This window comes from Bos indicus, chromosome 19 (genome assembly GCF_029378745.1).
Source record: "Bos indicus isolate NIAB-ARS_2022 breed Sahiwal x Tharparkar chromosome 19, NIAB-ARS_B.indTharparkar_mat_pri_1.0, whole genome shotgun sequence".
Classification (NCBI taxonomy): domain Eukaryota; kingdom Metazoa; phylum Chordata; class Mammalia; order Artiodactyla; family Bovidae; genus Bos; species Bos indicus.
The window spans coordinates 62,682,047-62,705,786 of record NC_091778.1 but is presented as its reverse complement, the minus strand read 5'-3'; the positions used below and the strand labels follow the sequence as shown (position 1 = coordinate 62,705,786).

Here is a 23,740-nt window from a genome sequence, read left to right as displayed (position 1 = left end):
TCACAAACATATGTCTGAATGGTCCTGGACTGTCTCATTTTGATAAGGAATACAATGAGGATCACCTTTTTAATATAAAATTTCTTCAATAGAAGACTAGTAAACAGTAAGAAAATCTCCTTAATACTAGAGAGGAATATAAATTAATGTTAATTAAATCTAGATACTTGAACGTTGAACACAGTTTATCAAAGAAATTGCAAATGAATTCGTGTATTTTGCAAATAAGGAAATTACCATGAACTGCCTAAAACATACCTTTTATGAAAGGGGCAGAAGCCAACTTGTTCATTATCTCCTGGGTGGTCTTGGATTCAGGAGCAAATGCAATAATGTAATCAGAATCATTAAAATTATCTACCCGTCCCAAGTTCACAGCGGGCAGTTGAGGGAAGTCATTAACTTGGTGTAAATTAGAGGAAAACAGATGAGCAAACAGTACTAGGAGACAGGAGAAGAGCCATTCCTGCAGAGCAGGGGGAGAAAAAGCAAGCAAGTCAGCAGTTGTTCTACGACGGCCTGATCAGAGACAAACGAGTTAAAAACTCAATTCTGTTGGGTTGCTTGGGCATTGTTTTTCCCTCTCTTCCAGTTTTTAAGTGTTTAAGTGTTTCGACTTTCTTTTGTCCTTTAATCTGTGTATTTTGAAATATGCACACCATCCCTTAAGACAGAGTTGTAGTGTCAATTCCAATTATAACTAATAATTTAAGTTTATTTACTTGAATGCAAGTGTTAAAGGCTGGATTGCTTCATGAATGGTCATGTTGACCCCTGAGTGAGAATGATAAAGAAATGTTCATTGGAATGAAATAGACAATCCGCCTCCATAATCAGGAATGAAGTGGTATATTTATTTTCTGCTGCCCAAATGCAAAAGAAGATAGCTCCAAAACATTGCTTCATGAAAAGAATTTTAAAAGCCTTTGTCATCATGATGGTGTTCTAGAATTGGAAATGTACTCCAAAACACTGCTTCCCGAAAAGACTTTTAAAAGCCTTTGTCATTGTGATAGCATTCTGGAATTGGAAATGTACCAGAATTGCAAATGCATTTGAAATCTGATAAGAACACAATTTATTGTTCAGTTATAGGGATCAAATCCAGGTCTTCTGCATTGCAAGTGGACTCTTTACTGTCTGAGCTACGAGCTGCTGCTGCTGCTGCTGCTAAATCGCTTCAGTTCTGTCCGACTGTTCGACCCCATAGACAGCAGCCCACCAGGCTCCCCCATCCCTGGGATTCTCCAGGCAAGAACACTGGAGTGGGTTGCCCTTGTGTTCTCCATGAGCTACAAGGGAAGCCCATAATTCTAACACATGGCCTTTAAAAAAGGTATATATCTTATTCACCAGATGATCATCCTTTAACTCTTATGTTGGTTTGTTTTTACACCTGTATCTGTTTAGATAAATAAATTCACAGATATAATCCTTATACTAAAAGAGATAAAAAGACGTAAAACATCTCTATAGCGTAGACTCCAGCTTTTATACGTACATAATCCTTCCTGCACACAGGGATCTTTGTGTACTTTAATCACTGCAAATTCACGCGCTCCGTGCATATTGGTTGGAAGAACACGTGCGCACTCGCAATGTTCAGAAAGTGAAGTGTTAATACATCCTCTCTTGAAATATGGGTATTTTACAAGTGACTTTAAATTAGATTTTTCCGAATTTATTAAAGTTCCTACATGAATAGCATGCGATCATCCTTATGAAGCTTACTATAAGCAAGAGTTCAAATGCCATTTTCCTTTCCTCTTTGTTTTTCTGCTCATGGTTTCTTTCGAATCGACATCATCTCTGTCCATAGTACAATGGTGCAAGTGCTACAGTTTGTTCTTGGAGGTTTTATTTTTTTTGTTTTAATTTTGTATTACTTTTTGGATTAAGTTCTAATTACTTTCTGGATTAAGTAAATTTCTTTCACTTTCCTGCTGAATTTTTGTACTTATTCCTTTATGAGATTCAAATGAATTCAGATGTAATTGGTACCTCAGTAGGATAAATATTCAGGCTTTATTTTTATGGGAGTTTATTTTCATAACTTTATTTTTCATGGAGTTTCTGAGTATAAATTCTTAACAAAATTCTTCCAATAAGATGTGTCATAATGACATATTTGAAAGGAATCTCACTTGAAATAATAGCAAAACTCCGAATTTGAAAAAAAAAAAATCCAGCCTGCTAATTAGAAATAGAATGTCTATGAAAGAGTAAAGAAAACAGATAGAGTGTTTGTACCCAAAAAAGTACTCTGTCCTCTTTTAAATATGAGATGACAGACTCTGAACCGTACCGACAAGGTCTCTCTTTTCATCCTCCATTTCTTAAGAAAATTCTTGCCAAGAAGCGCCCTCGTTTGCTGGCCCACGCTGAAGTGCCTCTTGCTCATCCTGACCTGTTCATTTTAAAAGGAGAAAGTAAAGGGAGAAAATGTGAGGGTTGGACATAGAAAACATTGAGCAACGCAGCCAGAGAGAAGCATCACAGCAGCTGCTCCCAGTTGCTCGAGAAGCAAAGGGAGCCAGGAGAGCTGAAGACCTCGCGGAGGGATGACGCCGCTCAGGGTGAGACGGAAGAAGACTCCCAACAAGTGTGCGCACGCGTGCTGCACGTTGACTCCTCATTAGACTGAGAAAATTAGAGAATGCAATAGAGCCAAGTGTTCAGTTCTTTAACAGGGATAAAGGAATGTTACTGCCAGCGGGAGAAGACCACACAGCCGTTCCAGCGACTCATCACCAGCTCATTGCTGCTTAGCAACATCCCGCTGTCAGTACTGCTCCTGGTGTGTATGCCAAGGAGATTCCCACACGTGTGCACGCGGGGACCTGTACCAGGATGCCCTTCATAATGTAGAGTATCGGGGTGCAATGTCATCAAGTTGGAATGGATACAGTTCATAGCATACCAGGTAGGATTCAGAGGCGGTAAATCAGTACCCACTGATCCATGAGGAGAGATTTTAAAACACAGTGCCAATTTAAAAACTGGAAAAGAAGGTTGAAAGTGATACCGCTACATCATTTATATTAATTAACGCATGCATGCTCAGTTGCTCCGTCCTATCTGACTCCTTTGCGCCCCCATGGACTATACCTCGCCAGGCTCCTCTGTCCTTGGGATTTGCCGGGAATACTGGAGTCAGTCGTCATTCCCTTCTCTAGGGGATCTTCCCGACCCAGAGACTGAACCTGCGTCTCCTACATTGGCAGGCGGGTTCTTTACCAATGAGCCACCTGGGAAGTCCGTATTAAGTAATACTGCGTGCAGTAGAGAACATCCAGGACAATGAAAAGGTGACCAATAGCCATCCAACATATATAACCAGCACCTACAACTCAACCCCCCCCAAAAACAAACAAGCCTATTAAAAGTGGGCAGAAGAGCTGAAGAGACATTTTTCCAATGAGGAGAGGCAGAGGCCCAAGAAAAGACGCTCAGTATCATATTGGTAATCATCGGGGAAAGGCAAGCCCAAACTGCAATGAGATATCACCTCACCATGGTCAGAATGCCATTATCAGAAACACCACAAATTACAAATGTTGGTGGGGGTGTGGAGAAAAGGGAACCCTTGAACACTGTGCATGGGAACGTACATGGCTGCGGCCAATGAGGAGAGCCATGCTAAGGTTTCTTGCAAAACTAAAAACAGCGCTACCATATGGCTGAGCAGTGCCACTCCGGGCATATATCTGAAAATAACAAAAACACCGATTTGAAAAGATGCACGCACCCCAATGTTCGGGCTTCCGCTGTGGCTCAGCTGGTAAGGAATCTGCTTGTAATGTGGGAGTCCTGGGTTGGGAAGATCCCCTGGAGAAGGGAAAGGCTACCAGCTCCAGGATTCCTGCCTGGAGAATTCCACCCACTGCGTAGTCCATGGGGTCGCAGAGCCGGACACGACTGGGCGACTTTCACTGTCCCTTCCCGGGTGTTGACAGCAGCATTATTTACAGTCGCCAGGGTGTGGAAGCAGCCCAGTGTCCACCAACAGAGACTGGCTAAAGAGGACGGAATATTACTCAGTTATGAAAAATGAAGTTTTTCCATTTGCAACAACATGGATGGACTTGGAGAGCGTTATGCTAAGTGAGATAGGCGGACAGAGAGAGACACATGCTGTGTGACGTCACATGCGTGTGGGATCTAAAAAGTATTACAAACTAGTGAATAAAACAGAAAAGACAGACTCTCACATACAGAGAACAAACTAGTGGTTGCCAGTGGGGAAAAAGGGGAGGGAGACACGGGGGGCGGGTAGGGGAAAGGGTGTCATGGGAGTGTATGGTTCACGTGTGTGAAACTTTTGAAAACTGTAAAGTACCTGATGCAAAGAGCTGCTGCTGCTGCTGCGGCGGCGGCGCGTCAGTCGTGTCCGACTCTGTGCGACCCCGTAGACGGCAGCCCACCAGGCTCCTCTGTCCCTGGGATTCTCCAGGCAAGAACACTGGAGTGGGTTGCCATTTCCTTCTCCAATGCATGAAAGTGAAAAGTGAAAGTGAAGTCGCTCAGTCGTCTGACTCTTCGCGGCCCCATGGACTGTAGCCCACCAGGCTCCTCCGTCCATGGGATTTCCCAGGCAAGAGTACTGGAGTGGGGTGCCATTGCCTTCTCTGGATGCAAAGAGCTAACTCACTGGAAAAGACCCTGAAGCTGGGAAAAACTGAGGGCGGGAGGAGAAGGGGACAACGGATGATGAGATGGTTGGATGGCATCACCGACTCAATGGACATGAGTTTGAGCAAGCTCCGGGAGATGGTGAAGGACAGGGAGGCCTGGCGTGCTGCAGTCCATGGGATCACAAGAGTCAGACATGACTGAGTGGCTGAACAACAACAACCATTGAATTTAAAGAATCTTTCATTCACTTAGAAGAGGGGTGGGAGTGGAGGTAGCACATGAAACAGGAGTTTTAAACTCAGGAAAATAAATGATCAAAACAGCCAGGAGCTTTGTTTGAAACAATCATTCAATCATTCAGCTGAAACAATGAGCGAGTGGAAGTAGTTTGAATATAAGAGATTGGGAAGGAAATAATACTAACTACATTTAATGATGTTATTTTTATGTTCCAGGTAGCGCCAAGTGTTTTATTAAAATTAGTTCAACCCTTCCAATAAATCTTTGGTATATTATTCTCCCCATTCCACAGATGAGGAAACTGAGGCACAAACACAGGTCCACAGGCCAGGGATTTACCCCAGGTTGCCAAGTTCTGGAGACCTCGCTACGAAGCAATGCGCCTGGGGCACTGGAGGGTAAAGGCAGCAGCCTGTCGTAAGGTTGGCAGCCAACTGACTTCAAATCAGGGAGATAAGCTTGGGTCATCAGGGCACACCCAGCGTCACCACAAGGGTCCTTAGACGTGCAAAAGGGAGGCAGAAGAGGAGGTCAGAGTGAAGCGATGCGGTGAGTGTCCTCAGTCACTCTGTCGTGTCCGACTCTTTGCAAACCCATAGACTGTAGCCCACCAGGCTCCTCTGTCAATGGAATTTTCCAGGCTAGAATACTGCAGTGGATTGCCATTTCTTCCTCCAGGGGATCTTCCCCACCCAGGGATCGAACACACATCTCTTGCGTCTCCTGCATTGGCAGGCAGATTCTTTACCACTGCGCCAGCTGGGATATCCCTAAAGTGCTGTTTCAAGGACTCAATCTGTTGTTTGCTTCTGAGATGGAGAAAGAAGGGCGTGAGCCAGGGACACAGATGCATCTAGAAGCCAAGAAAGATAAGAAAACAGAATTCTCTCCTACATCCTCCACAAAGGAACACAGCCTTGCCAACACCTTGATTTTGGTCCAGTGACACCCAGGTCCCACTTCCTACCTCCCGAGCTGTGCAGTGATACATCTCTCTGTGTGTTAAGCCATTAAGTGTGTGGCCATTTGTTTATAGCAGCGATAAAAAAACTAACCCCAGGAGCAGAAGAGGAGTCTGAGAACATGGAGTCAGGGAGTAAGACGGAAGAGATCCTAAAGTCGGTCGGTCTAGAACGAGGGCCTCGGGACACACAGAGAAGGTGACTGGGGATTCCGTCTGGGCTGTACCTTGTTGGGGGAACACAAGAGGGCATGGATTCAAGTTTAGAACCTGTCCAGGAAGGAAGGAAGGATTTAGAAGCTATGTGGATGAGTTCCTGATTATAACGTCAGCATCAGAGCAGACTGTGACTGAAACCAAACCGAAATATATCCAGGGCTTCTCTGGTGCCCCGGGCGTACGAACCTGCTTTGCAATGCAAGGCACGCTGGTTCACACCCTGGTCTGGGAAGATCCCGCTTGTGCAGAGCCACTGAGCCTGTGGGTCTGAGCCTGTGTCTAGAGCCTGCAAGCTGCAAACACTGAAGCCCGAGGGCCCTGGAGCCCGTGATCGACGCCAGCAGACGCCAGCAGACAGCAGGGTGATGAGAAGCCCCCGGCTGCAGCTCGATAGAAGCCTGCACGGCAATAAGGACCCGGTGCACCAGGAAAAACAAAAAGGAAAAAATATACACGGATATGAAACATTCCTGGTTAGGAAACCAGCGGTGCCGTAGACTGGGGTGTCTGGAAGGGTTAACACTGGGGCCTCCTCTACTTTCCTGCTGTGGATGAATGTGTGTGCTGGAGAACATTTTAAAGAATGATGAACATGATCTAGTCGTGACTGGCGTTTTTAACTGTTAAGGCTGATTTTTTTTTTCCCCACGGCATGTCCTGGTCAGAAATAAAAATACTATTCACTGTAGTTACACAAAACATCTATTTAGCTTAAATTGCTCTGAGTAGGAGCCTGTGTGATCTAATAATAACTTGGCTATAAAAGCCAGTCATTTCCTATTCAGACAGAATTCCCAGTATTCAGAGAATAAACATGTTACACAACAAATTTCGCAAAAATTTAGAATGATAAACAAGGTCGATGAAAATATAACCTTCAGGTTTCTTGATGAAGCCATTTAAATCATTTAAATACTCAGAACCTTAGGTCTCTGGTTAAAAAAAAAACTAATACTCAGAAAATCATGTATCCCCCCAATGCATATAAAGCCTCTGGCAGCAAAATTGAAAATGAACAAAAAAGAATAAGTAATTCTTACAGTTTGAGAAATATAGCTCATCCTTGTAAAGAGGCAACATTAAGTCTCATTCCTTTCAGCTTATCCAATAGTCTCTTAGACAAAACATGCTATTTGTCCAAACATGCTTTAGTCATAGGGTAAAAATTTAAATAAATATTGGTTCTCCAAGTGGTTATTTACAATACAATATGAAATACTCAGATAATTTGAAAAATCAAAATGACTTGCTAACAACATCCTGCATCTCACAGTTTTCATCCAAGTGTTTGGCATTCCCTGTTTGAAGTCACACGTTATATTTTCATTTGCAAAACCACATTTTCAGAGGTTAACTTACTCTCAGGAAAGCTGGAGCAAGACTCCAGAAACAGTTCATCCACGGGTCTCCGCGGGTCCTGGAGAACAATTCACATTCCTTTTGGGTCACTACTACATCAACGCTTTTAATTTCATGTTTATTGTGAATAGTTCCGTGTAGAACGGTTTCTGAAAAGGACTATGGTCTTAATTCAGCCAGACTGCCAAAACTCTGCTGACATCACGTGGCGACTTCTTTACAGTTTCCTGTTTCTTTGTCTCCCCGCCAGCTCCTCAGCAGGGAGTTCGTGGCTGCAGATGGCTGGCTGGACCCAGCAAGCGTCAGTACTATCAAATCAAAGAGAAGCTAGTCTTTTCCAATTCGCTTTTCTACGCAAGGCCCTCATGGGAGAGCTGACTCCCAACACAGTCTTTTAAAGAAATATAAGTAAAGAAACAGTTCGGAACAGAGCAGAGACAAGTAAAAAAGAAAAAAAAAAAAAATGACATGGAGAAGGGAACGGCACCCCACTCCAGTATTTTTGGGAGAATCCCATGGCCAGAGAAGCCTGGCAGGCTACTGTCCATGGGGTCGCAAAGAGCTGGGCACGGCTGAGCAGCTCACACACACACACACACACTGTGCTGAGCCCGGGGGATGCCTGTGAGAAGCACTCAGGTACCCATTCGAAAAAAAAAAAAAAAAAAAAAGACAAATACAGAAACGGGCCAGAAAGCAACTCAAAAGTCTCCACTGAAATTTAGTTCTTAAAATCTGGATATAGAAGTATGGCGAAGAAGAATGTAATTTTTTTAAGGGAACAAAATGAACTGAATTTTCATCTTCATCTGAGTTGTGTTGCATGCAAGCTACCTGCGGCATCTTTCTTGCAGTGGGGAATACGAGAGTCCTTAGAGCAACGTCACCTAAAAGCACCTGCCCTCCCAAGAGCTACGAGCTTCTTGTTTCTGCAAAAGTGCCGGAAGGCAGACTTTCTCTGTAAAGCGGCTTTACTTTCTCTGTAAGCAGCCGGTGGTTTTTAGGACATCTTGTTTTTCATATTATTGAAGAAACATTTTTAACAGGTAAGAGCTGCCGTTCTATCTTTTTTTGAGCATTTCAGGTAAATCAAAGATGAGGCAATTCTAAAAAAAAGTGAGAAAGTTGCTCATGAAATTACATGAAATTGTAATTTCATGAAAGTATAATTCGTGGAGAAGAAAGGTGAGTAGGGGCCAGCGTGTCTCTGCTCACTGTGTGGGTCTGTTGCGTTCCCCTGTGCTGTAACTGCTTCCTGAAAACGCCCGTGAGGGTATATGCTGTGCGGGCAATTCTCAAACCAAGTAGGCTCATCCGTTTCCTACGGGCTGTGATAATCACATGAGATCTTCCTCATTCACCTCCCATTCTCTCATATTTATTCTCTTGCAAATTGTACGAGTCCAGAAATGGCTAGGCTAGCAAAATAGAGGCAGATTGAACTCACTAATGCCTACGACTGCCAAACAAAGACAGGCTCTGATTGTTGCTGTACGGCTGCTGTCTTCTGCAGAAGATACAAAATTATCAGACTTAATAACACCTGCCAGAGAATATAATGTGGACATTTTGTTTTCAGATGAACTTTGTATCTAGGAGAGAGATTATGTCTTCTGACCCCAGTTGGCTTCTGGACTGGGTTCTTTCAACACGCTGGCCTCTTCTTTGACCATGTGGTAATCTTTATAGTGTCGTAACACAGCAAGCACACCCTCATTAATCCTCTTTTTCAACATTTTCTTGGTCAAGTCATGTCTGCACTCTTCTAAATAAGCTTTGGTTTCCGCTTCCCAATTAAAAAACAACTGTCCTGTTGGGATTTCAGAAGTGGAATAGCACTAATTTTGTAGTGTAATGTCCTTATGAAGCAATCACATATGGTATTTATTATGTGCAAGGCACAGTGAAATATTGCCACACTGAATAAACATAAGAATCTCACGAGGTGGGCATTATCATGCACGTGCCTGCTCAGTTGTGTCTGACTCTTTTGAGACGCTTTGGATTGTAACCCACCAGGATCCTCTGTCCGTGGGATTCTCCAGGCAAGAACACTGAAGTGGTTGCCATGCTCTCCTCCAGGGGATCTTCCTGACCCAGGGATGGAACCCAGGGCTGTGTCTCCTGCACTGGAGGGCAGATTCTTCACCTCTGAGCCAACTGGATGTCAGGATCAGCCCAACAACGAACCGACCCGAGGGAGCGGTGGCACAGAAGAATTAAGGAAAAGAAGACTCAGAAATACAGTGGGGGTCGGAGGGCTGATGCCACTCGAAGGCAAAACCCAGATCCTGATCCACACGTGTCTTTTATTGTTAACTTCTACTTCCTTGTTCGTGCTCTAGAGATATCTGTTCTTTACAATCTCAGATCCGGGATAAAGACATACAATGCACAGTCCTCAATGCCAAACCTTTAGGCCTTTCAGGACTGTTTAGCTTTTTGGCTAGTGATGCCCTTTCTCAGCAACTCTCTCAAGGCTCTGGTTACGGGAACAGTCACTGATGGTTTTCCATCAGTCACATCAGTACTTCAACATCTTGTTTTCAAGATGTCTTTCCACAACGTACTTTTTACTGCTCCCAGCCCTTCGCCTGGGGCTGATGAGAAAGTCATTCTTATTTTTCAAAGAAGCCCCGTTAATTATAGCACAGGGCTATGCAGAGCTTATCCCCTTCACTGGAAAGTCCAATCACTCCTATTTCACAGATGAGTAAAGTGAGTCCCTGAGCTTAAATAACTTGCACAAAATCAAACAGCTGGCGACCAACAGAACCTGGGTTAAACCCCGCCTTCAGCCTGGGAGCTCAGATGACAAGTGCCGTGTCATGAGCCCAACGTATGTCTCTCTTCCCTCTGCGAGTCTCAGGGAGGTGCGTGCGTTTTATGGTTCTCCTTGACTTTGCCTCCTGTGTTTTGCAGCAGTATTCTCCAGGGCTGGACGTCAGATGCTGTCTTTTGCATGGAGCTAACGCCTCCTCCTGGACACTCTCCTGGCGATTTGTGCAGAGTACCTGGGGCCGTGGGACTTGTGTGCAGCCCTCAAAACCGCGCCAGGTCAAAGTGTAAGGACCTGATCTGCCAAGAGAGCACGCAGCAGCCCAGAGCCTGACAGAAAGAGGCGGGGACGCTGCTCTTTTCCAGAGTCTTCCCTGCTCTGGCCCTTCACCTTTCCTGACCTAGCTGCACTGCCTACATTTGGGTTTTGGTAGATACTCTCCCAAAATTTCCTTGTTTCTTAAAAATATAATATTTTGCTTGGTCCTGCTTTATGAACTTTTTTTTTTGTCTTGCCACACCCTTTGTATGACATATTACCATCTTCCAATCTTATTTGTGGTCCCATTTCTTGGGCGTCTTTTAGCCTCTCTCCATGATCTGCCCGGGCTTCCCAGGTGGCTCAGAGGTAAAGACCCTGCCTGCCAATTCAAGAAACACAAGAGACGCAGGTGAATCCCCTCGGTTGGGACAATTCCCTGGAGAAAGGAATGGCTACCCACTCCAGTATTCTTGCCTAGACAATCCCATGGACAGAGGAGCTTGGCGGGCTACCGTCCATGGAGTAGCAAGAGTCAGACACGACTTAGTGACTAAACAACATGATCTGCCTCTGGGATGTCTCATGGAGCAGAATAATTTTATTTTTCTTTCACCTCTTCTGCAAATCTTTTACTTTCCACAAGGAATGTATGTCGTAGGATCAGCAGTCCGCCTCACCCAGCTGTTTGATGGGACAGTGTCTAAATTAAGCTTGCCTGTGGTTTTCCACTTCCCCACTCCTACACAGATTGTTTTCCCTCTGTTCCTCTCCTTGCTCTTGTTTTCTCTTCATCTGGAAAGTTCTGAGTGAGAACCTCCCGGTATGTTGTTCTACTGGTGCTCACCTTTTAACGTTGGCCGATGTATCTAAGCCTACGCTCTTTGGGAGATGTTAACACTCAGCGTCTCCACCCGTCTTCCCTCCACGGCCTGAGCTGGACACCGTGCTCCCTTCCTGCCCCCGAGGACGTCCTTCAGCACATTTGACCTTGAAACCTTAGCCCTGCTTCTTACGGGCTGTGCAGTGCTGGCAAGTGATTTTCTCTGGAAACTTCACTTTTCTCACCTGTAAGTGTCAGAGAACACAACAGCATCCAATGGGGTCATACAGAATTTTTACATTTAGGGTTTGTTGGGCAGGGTAGTAAAGGAGGAATATGTGATCACTTATGTGTGGAATCTAAAAAATAAATGACTGAGTAAAACAAATCAGAAACAGACTCACAGATATAGAGAGCAAACTATCGGTCACCAGCGGGGTGAGGGGAGTAGGGAAGGAAGAGGGGTCAAGAGCACAAGCCACTGTGTGAATAAGTGAGCTGCGAGGACACACTACACAGCCCAGGGAAGGGCCACGCTTTGCAATAACTTTAAAGGAACTATAATCTGTAAAAAGTTTGAATCACTACATTATATACGTGACACTAATATTATACATCAGCTATAAGGAAGTAAAAGTCGCTCAGTTGTGTCCTACTCTTTGCGACCCCATGAACTATACAGTCCATGGAATTCTCCAGGCCAGAATACTGGAGTGGGTAGCCTTTCCCTTCTCCAGGGGATCTTCCCAACCCAGGGATCGAACCCAGGCCTCCTGCATTGCAGGCGGATTCGTTACCAGCTAAGCTACAAGGGAAGCCCAAGAACACTGGAGTGGGTAGCTTTTCCCTATTCCAGATCTTCCCGACCCAGGAATTGAAAGGGGTCTCCTGCATTGAAGGCAAATTTTTTTTACCAACTGAGCTATCAGAGAAGCCCCATGTATCAACTATACTTCCATTAAAAAAAAGTCAAAGAACTTGTATCTGTTTTTAAGCTCTAGGAAATTTTCAGCTAATACATGGGTCAAATATGGCCTGCCTTCTAGTCAATTTTTTTTACTGGAAGTTTACTAGGTTTTTGAGATATATTTTCCCTGTCTTACCTTTTGCCTAACTACCATCTTGAAATTGGAAGCAATCTGTTTCACACCACACATAAACAACCTTTCCACTACACAATTTTAAATTTATTTTATTTTTTGTTTATAAAATCTGTGTCTTTGTTATTCATTTTTATCGAAGTATAGTTGCTTTACAATGTTGTGAGAGTCTCCATGGTACAGCAAAGAGAGTTAGTTATACATATACATACAACTCCTCGTTTTTGGATTTCCTTCCCATTTAGGTCACCACAGAGCCCTGAGTACCGGTTCCCTGTGCTATTCAGCAGGCTCCCCTGTCCGTGGGATTCTCCAGGCAAGAACACTGGAGTGCGTTGCCGTGCCCTCCTCCAGGAGATCTTCCTGACCCAGGGATTGAATCCGCGTCTCTTGTGTCTCTTGCATTGGCAGGCGAGTTCTTTACCACTAGCACCAACTGGGAAGTTGTTTTAAAATTATATATACTGCTAATTGTTACATATGACATGAGCTTAAATAATATCAACAGAGAATGATCAAGCTGGAGGCTTCAAGGGCCCTCTGAATGGCAGAGGAGTTTCCACCTCATGGTTGTATTAACCTCTTCATCGACATTTCCCAGCTCCTGCTCCTTAGAAAGTTCTAAGAACACCTGAATGGGAGGCAAAGAAGAAGGAAAAACAATAAGCAAGCTGTTGATTGGCCTCAAAAGAAACAGGCAATATACACGGGACTTTTGCGTGAAATTTACAGGAAGGACGCCAGACCACACGGGACGACTCACCTTTCCCAAGGTGCACTGAGAGAGGCTGTATTCTTCCAGGTTAAAGTTACGTTTCACTGAAAGAAAAAATAGACTGGTAGTAGATGTTTACAATTTATTTATTACCAACCATCTAAGTCATCTAAAATAAAAGTGCCAGTAATGAGTATAAATGGAACACAGAACGGAATGAACAAATGTTTGGTGAAAGAATGAAGTGAGAAGTCATAGTATCGGTATAAACGCATATTAAACTCATCTTGACATTAGAATTTCCTCACATTACTTACTGATAATATGGTTTATTACTGGGTTGGCCACAAAGTTCTTTCATAACATCTTATGGAAAAACTCAAACAAACTTCATAGCCAACCTATTAGTAGGTGTATCTTGGGGAGACAGCTAAGTTCCTTGAGGGACTGAGGAACTCACCGATACATTCTTACACAGAGGAAGGTTGCAATTCCATCTCATTCCCTTTAAAAAGATCTCAAAGTCCTGCGTCACTGTGCTACAGCCAGTTCCTCTCCAGGCCCGTCTCTCTACTGGGCCTCCCCACCAGAAAATCTGCATGAGACCAGCCATCAGATGCACTCCACACACACTCACGGGTGCACGGTTCACCGTTTACACACACAGGATCCTCTATGCACGAGCCACCCCTGGGTGCATGGTTCACCGTTTACTCAGGATCCTCTATGCATGAGCCACCCCTGGGTGCCAGGGACGGAGCAGGAGAGATCAGGCAAAGCCTAAACCTCTGCCTTCATGCCGTCTGCGTTCTAAAGAAGCACTTACACGTGTAATTAAGTAAGTAACAGTAGCTCCTCTGGAGAAAAGATACATCTAGCAAATAAGAGATGTTTCCAGGATGGTTTTAAGGAAGGTCACAGTAATAAGGTGATAATTGAGCATAAACCTAAGAGAAGTGAGGAACAGCCTGGACATTTAAGAAGCAGAATTCGGGGAAGAAGGATCAGAGTGTGCAGCCCTGCGCAGGGGCAGGCGGCTATGTCTGGTGTGTTAGAAAGAGCAAGAAAGCAAGCCGGAGAGCTCTTCCGTCTCAGACACGAGGAGTCGGGCACTGTTCTAGGCTCTTCCAGATGAGGTTACTCAGTCCTCTTAGTAATCCTGCCAAGTGGCCACTGACACCACCTTTCACTTAGAGACGAGCCATCTAGACACACAGGGGTTACGTAGCTTTACGAACATCTACCTTGCAGCTTGTTCTAAAAATAGAACTACTCTGTGATCTAGAAATCCCACTCCTGGATATACAGCTAAAGAAAATGAAAACACCAATTCAAGAAGATTCATATACTCCAATGTTCAAAAATAGTGTTGTCTACAATAGCTAACATATGGAAGCCAACTAAGTGCCCATCTACAGACTAATGGATAAAGAAGGTGTGCTGTGTATATATATATCTCACATAAAGTAAAAACTACAAGGATGTACTGTATAGCACAGGGAATACAGCCAGCATTTTATACTAATTTTAAATGGAGTATAATCTACAAAAACTTTGAACCACTACTTTGTATGCCTAAAACAAATATAATAGTGTAAATCAGCTTACATCAATTGAAAAATGAACATAATTAAGGTAAGAACTAATTCTTCAAAGGTTTTATTTAAAAATGGCCACGCTTACCTGTCTCTAACTTGTGAAAGGCCTGAGAGAGGGGCTGAACGTCCTGCACAGGCAGCCTGTAAGCTGAGGACGAGGAGTACCTGGAGACAGAGACACGGTCACACTTCATCTTGAGTTTCAAGGGGGAAAAAGACCATCAAAATAAATGCTGATGTTAAAAGTTAGTAAACCTATTTTATTATTTTAAAAAATTTATTAACAGATAAAATGAATACAAATTAACATTTGGCTTCAATATGAAACAATAAGATAAATTTCAATAGATATTTCTTGCAGTGGCTTTGTTGGCTGGCAGTTGGAGATAATTCTCCTGGAAGTGATCCAGTCTAATCACATTTATGCTCTAATACTTTGGCCATCTGACGCAAAGAGCTGACTCATTGGAAAAAGACCCTGATGCTGGGAAAGACGGAGGGCAGGACAAGAGGGCGACAGAGGATGAGATGGTTGGATGGCATCACCGACTCGATGGACACGAATTTGAGCAAGCTCCAGGAAATACTGAAGGACAGGGGAGTCTGGCGTGCTGCAGCCCATGGGGTTTCAAAGAGTCAGACACCGTTTAGCAACTGAGCAACACAACGCTCAGTTTAGTTTATTCAAACCTATTTCTCGTGGAACATAGGCATTCTGAATGAATCCCTCTGATGAGTTTGAATAATTTAGAACTAATCCCAACATTTCATCCCTGTAACCAGAAAGCGAAGGCAAGAGACATGGTTGAGAGTGAGGGTCATAATAGTGAGGGATTGAGACGGCTTTACACTTAAAAAAAAAAAAAGCACAACGTGAGAGTTGTGAGTTGTTTGATTTGGGGCAGAATGAGGACTGTAGCCCGAGAGACAGCGCATGAGATCGCTGAGACACTGCTCCCAAGAGGCCGCGGGGCAAGGCCAGTATGGAGGTGATTCTGGTGGAGGGGGTATGTGTAATCGGGCACGTGTTTCTTTGCAGAGGATTCTGCTGGTCTCGTGACAGTTGCTGCTGACCACGAGGAGCCGTCGTCGCCATGAAGGAGGTTGGTGCTTTTCTAGATGTGGGGAGGTGCAAGAGTTGGGCTCGTAAAATGGGCTCCTGAGAACATCTAACCATCTGAGGCCCGGAGCTGTTTCCCAGGGGCACAGACGCCTCATGCCTGCCCTCCCCCCGGAACGCTCTCAGGGGTGTTGGAGGTCCGCAGCTGCAGCAGCAATCCTTGTAGAGGGAGGCAGCCCGATGGCTTGTGCCAACCTGCAGTTGACCCAGCTTGAAGGAGAGAAAGTGCCGGGGCTGATTTCTGCCCCGGTCCCCTTGTCCCACCTCTGCTGAGACCTCAGGCCCCACGCATGGCTCGTTCTAGACAGATTGTGAAGCCCCCGGCTGCCCGGAAGCCGCTCAGACCCTGGTCTCCACCCAGCTTGGCTCTCCTGCCTCTCCATCTACATCAAAGCCGTGGCTTGAGGGTCTGGGAATGGGACTGAGTCCGTGTCCCTGCACCCAGCTAGATAATTCTGTTACTTTGTACTGGGTGTTACACCTGCTTCTTACATGGCTTCTCCCCACAAGGAATTTCAAATTCAGCTCCTGCTCCAGCTCCCTGCCCTCCCCTTAAAAAACCACACCCCTCTGCCTCTATGCTCACAGACACACTCCCTTCCGTTCTTCATTGTGAGGCAGGAAAACCCCACTAAAGGCACACGCTTTGATGGTCCTGATTGCTGTTTCCGATGGGGCTGGTTCACTCTAAACACTTGCATCTTTAAAATGGTAAATATTTACGTCTTTTAAATATTTACAGGGAAGCCTGGGGAAGGTGTCCTGGGCTGGCTGTGCTTCTGTGCAGATTCAGGTCATCAGAACTTCCTCTCCGGTTTTTCCAAGTCCCGCTCCAGACCTGGGGACCAGCCTTGGGTGGCCGCGGAGGCCCAGGCCGGTATCCCCAGGCCTCCCTGGGGGGACACATCTTCCTGGGGACTCTCACAAATCTCCTATGATCGGGAAGACTTAAATCTGTTTCTGAGGTCCCTCCCTTGATGCTGAAGTCTAATCGCCCTGAAGTGCTTGCAGAGCAGAGAAGGAACTGCGGATGGAAAAAGCCAACCTGCTCCTCCACAACCAAGAGCGGCTTCACCTTTCCTGCAGGGCCGCCCGAGGGAACAGCCTCAGGACCTCCGTGTGGACCGACATCCCCTGGGAAGCCTCCTTCAGTTTCAGTTCCAGAATGTAATCCTTGCCGAGGCTGTTTTTCAGGTGTTGGATGGAGCCGATGCATCTGCGAACAAGAAGGAAGACACGCTGGGAAAATCTCACCCCTGGGATTTTGTCCTGTTATTCTTAAATTTCAGATGTAGGGAAAGGGGTCCCTGAGGGAGGGGGGAAGAGTGTCAGCTGGTTACAGTGGTTTTGCCCTTTTCATGTCGTTGCTGTGTTAGTTGCTAAGTTGTGTCCAGGTCTTCGTGAGCCCAGGGACTGTAGTCCGCCAGGCTCCTCTGTTCATGGGATTCTCCAGGCAAGAATACTGGAGCAGGTTGCCATTTCCTTCTCCAGGGGATGGTCCAGAACCAGGGATCCAACCTGCATCTCGGATTCTTTACCGCTGAGCCACTGGGCAAGCTTAGCCCTTTCACAGCAAGTCTCGTTTAGAATTCCAGGGCAGGCTTGGCCGGCACCCACCTCAGCCTCCCGGACACCATGATGGCCACGCGGTCGCACACGGCCTCCGCCTCGGCCATGGAGTGGGTGGTCAGCAGGGCGCCCCTCGCCGTGTTTCTAACGGCTCTCTGGACCGTCTGCCTGAATGAGCCCCAACAGTAACGCCGTATTTTAAAAGGGTGAGAAAAAAGAGAGACGGAAGGGAAATTTTATGGATAAAATACAATTCATCAATCATATTTAAATCCTAAATTTAAAAAAACAAACAGGAAAATGTGATTACTTAGAAGGTTTTGGTAAAAGTTTTTAGGTGTTTTTAGGTGTGTTAATGGCATTCTGGTTAAGTTAAAAGAAAGAAAATTTCATTTCTTTAGCAGAAGTTAATCGAAATGTTTATAAACGAAGGATATGCTGCCTAGTATTTGCTTCAAAATAATTGGAAAGCAGCAAAAGGAAGTAGGTAGAGGCAAAGACGAAGAAAGATTGGCCTTACGTGGAGAACATTTGGCTTACTAGAGTCATAGATGATTCTCTTTCCATTTGTATAAAATTTCCGTAACAAAGTTCTTTTAAAAAGTTGGGAAAATACTGGACAGACACAAATATGAAAGTGGGTTGGAGGATTTTATAACTCCAAATATAAAGTTCTTGATAGGAACATAAGAAGAATTTAAAAACTATTAAATGAAAATCTATATCAACAAATTTAACAGGTTAGGTAAAGGCAGCGGAGGACGGGGGTCGAAGCAAAGGAGGAAAATGTATTAGCAAGCTAACAGTTTCTAAGGAAAAAGTTACAGACATCTCAATAACTGGCAAAATTAATCTACATTCCAAATCGCAAGACCTAAAACACCAGCAAGATCCTGAGAGGTTCTCTAACTCCACTCGAACGCTGCTTGAAGCTGGTGCCCTATGAGGGGATGTGCTGCTCAGTTGCTAGGTCGTGTCCGACTCATTGCAACCACACGGACTGCAGCCCGCCAGGCTCCTCTGTCCATGGATTCTCCAGGCAAGAATACTGCAGTGGGTTATCATGCCCTCCTCCAGGGGATCTTCCCGACCCAGGGACTGAACCCCTGTCTCCTACATCAGCAGGCGGGTTCTTTACTGCTGAGCCACCAGGGAAGCCCCTGAGAGAATCTACTCGTTAAACACTGGTTTCCCTGGTACTGTGAGTTGTCTCCGCTCAGCTAGCGGGTCAGTGGATCTGCTTCTCCAAGGTCAGCTTAAAAACGCTCCTTTCACAGAAGGCCCCTCCTCCTGGCCCTGTGGGGGCTGCTCACCACAGCTGCTTCTGCTCCGCGGGGTCCAAGCCTGTGGACGGCTCATCCAGAAGCAGGATGGGCGGGTCTCCCAGGAGGCTCAGCACAAAACACAGCTGCAAGGCAGAGACACGGGCTGTTCCTGCCGCCGCCCGCCACCCACGGAGGAAGCCTGCGGGACACACGCACCTTTCTGGCGGCCCCTCCCGATAACTTCTGCACGGGAACGTCCAGCTGTTCGTGCAGCCTGAAGGCGTCCACCAGCCTGGTGGGAAACAGGGCCAGACGGCGAGATCAGGAGAGGACGTGGGGAGAAGGACGACCAGACGCAGGGGTGACGGCCCTGGGGTCCTCCTTGGACCATCGCTCTCCGAACTGACCGTTGACGCAACGCTGCAGAGCAATTCTCCCCCAATTAAAAAAAATTTAAAAATCTACTCTGAACATGAAAGATTTACATCTCATAAAAAATTGTAAAACTAACCTGAATTCTCATGAAATAGATGATTATTCATTCACTTAAAATTTTTTCAATTTATTCTGTTGAAGTGTAGCTGGTTTACAATGTTGCATTAATTTCTGCCGTACAGCGAAGTGAATCAGCTATGCCTGTCACATTCCTTTTCACGTTCTTTTCCCTCTGGTCTAAGCCAGGATACTGAACAGAGTTCCCCGTGCTGCACAGTAGGACTCTGTTACTTATCATTCTACGTGTGAGAGCTTGCACCGCCAAGCCCAGACTCTCTCGCCATCCCTCCACATCTCGGGCTCCCGGGGAAACACACGTCTGTCCTGTGCGTCTGCTCCTGTTTCTTCGGTAAGTTCGTCTGTGCCCCAGTTTAGATTACGTGTAAGTGGTGCCCTCTGTATCACTGGACACTGACAGCTATTCTACGCTGTTACCTTTTAAAGGTCCCCCGGCCGGGGTGCAGGGTTTGGCCCCTGGCCCCCATCCCCACTCAACCCCTGCTGCTCCCGGAAGATGGAGATGTCCCCCTACTCCCCACTCCTTGTCAGCGACAGCACAGAGGAGCCTCATGGGCGCACAGTACCGTGAGATGGCCATGTGGGCGTCCGCTCGCCGCAGCCCTTTCACAGCAGCAAACACCTCCAGATGCTCGCGCGTGGTCAGGCTGGGCCACAGCACGTTCTCCTGGGGACAGTAGCCCAGGAACCGGATGCTGATGTCCCCCTGCTGATCCGGATCCGAACCGTACCCCGTCAGCTCCACCTGAGAAAGTGTGCTGGTTTCAGAAACGTGCAAGCCCGTCTTCAGCCACGTGATTCCTCAAGAAACTGACTTGTGACTAACGAATGCCTCGAGTTTTTGAACATGGAAGAAATATTACAGCAGTTACCCCGTATATTTATTACAGAAAACTACTTAAAACTACTCACAGTACAGCCTCACAAGGACATCACCTCTACTATAGCACGTCAATTTGGGGAACGGAAACCTCATCTTCATTTGCGCTACCTCTCCAGCTGTTGGCGTCGTCATCCCAGATATCATTCTAACAGATGAACTTTTACCAGCGCCATTAGGTCCCAGCAACCCCAAAATTTCTCCTGAAAGAGAGGCACCCGCCATCAGTATTGAAGTAAAACAATAACATAGATCTGCTTCTTCAGCAACTTTCTGAGATACATGTCCATCTCCATTGCCATTCTGAAATTTATATATGTAATTTGTGTCGCCAAAACATGTGCTTTAGCCCCTGTAATTATATAAAACATTTTGGAAAAAAAGCTTAGAGACTGACATTTGCTGTCCATACTTGGGTCTTTTTTCAGATTACTCTTCCAGTGGGAAAAGGTGCCCATAATTTTTTATAGGGCGGACGGCTGGCCTGCTGAGGACCTAAGCAATTCCTAAACCCGGGAGTCAGGCGCCTTTCCTCCGTCGCAAACTCCACCACCTGTGCCTGAGTCATTATCATCTTTCATCGGAGATGGTACGATGATATGAAAGCCTCTTAACTTGTCCACTACCCAAATTCATGGACAAATAATAGCCAGGGTGAAACATTTTTCAAAGTATCAATTAAATGGTGACAAAAACCCACTAGAGGCATTCTGCTCAACTGGCCTGAAATCTAAACTCTGCTGTGGTTCACACTGGACCCCGTGGGCCCTGCTTGCCTCTGAGGGCATCCCTTCCGTTCACAGAGCATCTGCTGGCCTCTCTGAGCGCCTCACCCACTCCAAAGGCATGCCTGGGTCTGAACCCTCGCTGTTTCCTCCATCTGGGATGCTCTTATCTCTGCACGCTAACACTGCTGGTACCTTCTTATCGCCTAGTGCTGAGCTGTGCCAAGTTGCTTCAGTCGTGTCTGACTCTGTGTGACCCCACGGACTGCAGCCTGCCAGGCTCCTCTGTCCATGGGTTTTTCCAGGCAAGAATATTGGAGTGGGTTGCCATGCCCTCCTCCAGGAGAATCTTCCTGACCCAGGGACTGAATCCAAGTCTCTTATGTCTCCTGTATTGGCAGGTGGGTTCTTTACCACTACACCAACTTGAAGCCTGCTATCGCCTGGATTTTGGCTTAACTGTCTCTGCTCAAGAAAAGTCTTCCCTAACCCTAAGCTTCCCACTAAAGAATCCACCTGCAGTGCATGAGACCTGGGTTCAATCCACGTGTTGGGAGGATCCCCTGGAGAAGGGAATGGCAACCCTCTCCAGTATTCTTGCCTGGAGAATCCATGGACAGAGGAGCCTGGTGGGCCACAGTCCATGGGGTCACAAAGAGTCAGACACGACTGAGCAACTGAGGCTTTCAGACTCCAACCCTAAGTGAATGTGGCCCCGAGTCACTCAGGTCATTTCACAGATTTGAATGTTCCCCACAGAACCGGCCAGTGTGACATCTGAAACCTCTCTTGATAAGTCATTTCTGTTTACTGACCCCTCCGGGGATGTAAAAGCTATGAGGTCATGCATTTGTCTATTGTTTCATAATTATATTTCCTGATTCTTAAACAGCCCCTGGCACACTCAAAAAAACATATGTTGAATGAGTGAATGAATGCTTCAGCGAGTACAACGGTGTTGATAACCTCGATGTTCAGTGGGTATTTCTAAAAATAATGGCAAATTTAAGCAGTGACTGTTCCAGACCTTTTTTAACACAGAAGGAGACATTTCGCACTGCGGTCTTCTTCCTCCTTCTTGAAAAGCACCGTTTCTTCTGGCCTGCATACTCTTTGTGAAGACAGCTAGCAATTATGACTGGTTTCTGGAACACAGAACAGAGTGATTTTCCTCTTAAGCAGCAGTCACTTTTCATTTCTATGCTCTGCCTCCTGGAACCTCTCTTGCCCCCCGTCATGAACCAATCCATATTTGCGTTGAGGGCAATCCACATTGCTTGTCTCAGATGTAACATGCTGGTGGATGTTGACAATACTTCTTGCTAAAAGCAGATGAATGAATAAAGAATATATATGTATTACTCAGCCATAAAAAGAGTGAAATCAGGTCATTTGCAGCAACATGGATGAACCTAGAAATGATCACACTAAGTGAAGTTAAGTCAGAAAGATACAGACAGATATCATATGAGATCACTTACACATGCAATCTAAACTACAACACAAATAAACTTATCTATGAGACAAACAAAAAATAAATGGACTGAGTAAACAGCATCATTTCAGGCTGGCTTCTTGTCTTCCAGTAACAGAAATATCTAGACTCATGTGAACACCTCCCACATCAAAATCAAAGAGTAATCCTTAAAATCTTAGTCTCTACCCGACATTCTATAACAAATCTCACGTAAATTCTTTGACTCATGAGACTGGGGGTTTGAAATTGCAGCTCTATATATCTAAGGCCATTTTTCTCAAACAAACAAGATGAAACCAGTGTGATTTGCATTCTTCTTTGAGCATGAAGGACTTCGAAAGAAGTGCCTGCATGTTTAGGAACTGCTTAAATGCACGGTTTCCCAGGTGGTTCCGTGGTAAAGAACCCGCCTGCAGTGCAGGAGATGCAAGCGATGCATGCGATGCGGGTTCCGTCCCTGGTCGGGAAGAGCCCCTGGAGGAGGAAATGGCAGCCCGCTCCAGTGTTCTTGCCTGGAGAATCCCAGGGACAGAGGAGCCTGGCAGGCTGCAGTCCATGGGGTCGCAGTCAGACACCACTGAGCGCGCACACACACCCAACTCCAGACTTTCTAAACAAAACCCAGCACATCAACCTCGATTCCTGAGTTCCCGAGCATTCCATTAACACCCATTTTGACACTTGAATCCCTACCTCCTCTATTGATGTGTTCAGGGCGGTGGCTGTTCTTATTCTTTCTGCTTGAACATCTTCGTCTTCACCTATAGGTTCTTCTGCATTTGAACGAGCGTCTCTGCTTTGGGGGGAAATTCTACAGAAAAGATGAAACACACAGCATGTGGGTTTTTTTGCTAGGTGTCAAAGATATATCAAACATCAGCTTCTCTAACTATCCCTTCCACTCCCTGCCATAGACTTGAACACCCAGCTGTACTTAAAACAGGTAACCAGCAAGCTCCTACTGCAGGCACAAGGAGCTCCGCATCATGTGGCAGCCTGGACGGGCAAGGGGCCTGAGGGGGAGCGGATACAGGTACGTGCTGGGGGGAGTCGCTTTGCTGCTCACCTGAAACTATGGCATTGTGGTTGGCTACACCATAATGCAAAGTGAAAAGCTAAAAAAAACCCAGCTTCTCTGTGATTTCACCACGGTCCTTTCAGCACACTGGTGATGAGGCCGACTGTGAACGGTGAGTCTTCTTTTGCCAGGAACGCCCACCCCTGCAGCCGAGTCCCCTTCTTGTGCTGCTGCTGTTCTCCTGAGTGTCTCTGACCCTTTCAAACTTCTCAGCAAGTACTGCCGCTGCTTTAAGAATCAGGTCCCGTGTTCTTCTCCACTGACGCTGAGCCCGTGTGGTCCCCTGCGTTCTTCTCTGCTGACTCTGAGCCCGTGTTACTCACGCCCAGGATCTGCCTGGTACCCTTCCCTGTTTGGAGCTTCCCTGGTGGCTCAGGATCTGCCTGCAGTGCCGGAGACCTGGGTTCGATCCCTGGGTGAAGACTC

The 23,740-nt window shown here is 45.9% G+C and overlaps 2 protein-coding genes across 13 annotated transcripts in view; both read right to left on the bottom strand.

Moving 5' to 3' along the window:
• LOC109574019 (ATP-binding cassette sub-family A member 9) overlaps window positions 1-12,306 on the bottom strand; it is a 61,308-nt gene extending 49,002 nt beyond the window's left edge. For 3 of the 6 annotated variants that reach the window (XM_070774184.1, XM_070774186.1, XM_070774188.1), the window contains exons 1-5: window positions 7,415-12,306; window positions 5,931-6,063; window positions 4,340-5,728; window positions 2,306-2,407; window positions 259-466 (exon numbers count right to left, since the gene is read on the bottom strand). In XM_070774184.1, the coding sequence (XP_070630285.1) occupies window positions 259-466; window positions 2,306-2,407; window positions 4,340-4,582 (553 nt within the window). In that variant the 5' untranslated portion in view covers window positions 4,583-5,728; window positions 5,931-6,063; window positions 7,415-12,306. Of the gene's footprint in view, window positions 1-258; window positions 467-2,305; window positions 2,408-3,108; window positions 4,196-4,339; window positions 5,729-5,930; window positions 6,064-7,414 lie in introns of those variants that run through there. The other 3 variants (XM_070774185.1, XM_019981701.2, XM_070774187.1) reach the window with 3 other exon arrangements.
• Window positions 12,307-12,450: 144 nt separating this feature from the next.
• Window positions 12,451-23,740, bottom strand: part of ABCA6 (ATP binding cassette subfamily A member 6) — a 63,114-nt gene continuing 51,824 nt past the window's right edge. For 4 of the 7 annotated variants that reach the window (XM_070774193.1, XM_070774192.1, XM_070774194.1 and 1 more), the window contains 11 exons: window positions 22,930-23,047; window positions 21,787-21,904; window positions 20,146-20,237; window positions 19,721-19,899; window positions 18,858-18,933; window positions 18,690-18,784; window positions 17,425-17,544; window positions 16,883-17,023; window positions 14,773-14,852; window positions 13,138-13,193; window positions 12,451-13,005 (listed from right to left, as the gene is read on the bottom strand). In XM_070774193.1, the coding sequence (XP_070630294.1) occupies window positions 12,904-13,005; window positions 13,138-13,193; window positions 14,773-14,852; window positions 16,883-17,023; window positions 17,425-17,544; window positions 18,690-18,784; window positions 18,858-18,933; window positions 19,721-19,899; window positions 20,146-20,237; window positions 21,787-21,904; window positions 22,930-23,047 (1,177 nt within the window). In that variant the 3' untranslated portion in view covers window positions 12,451-12,903. Of the gene's footprint in view, window positions 13,006-13,137; window positions 13,194-14,772; window positions 14,853-16,882; window positions 17,024-17,424; window positions 17,545-18,689; window positions 18,785-18,857; window positions 18,934-19,720; window positions 19,900-20,090; window positions 20,238-21,786; window positions 21,905-22,929; window positions 23,048-23,740 lie in introns of those variants that run through there. The other 3 variants (XM_070774195.1, XM_019981666.2, XM_019981665.2) reach the window with 3 other exon arrangements.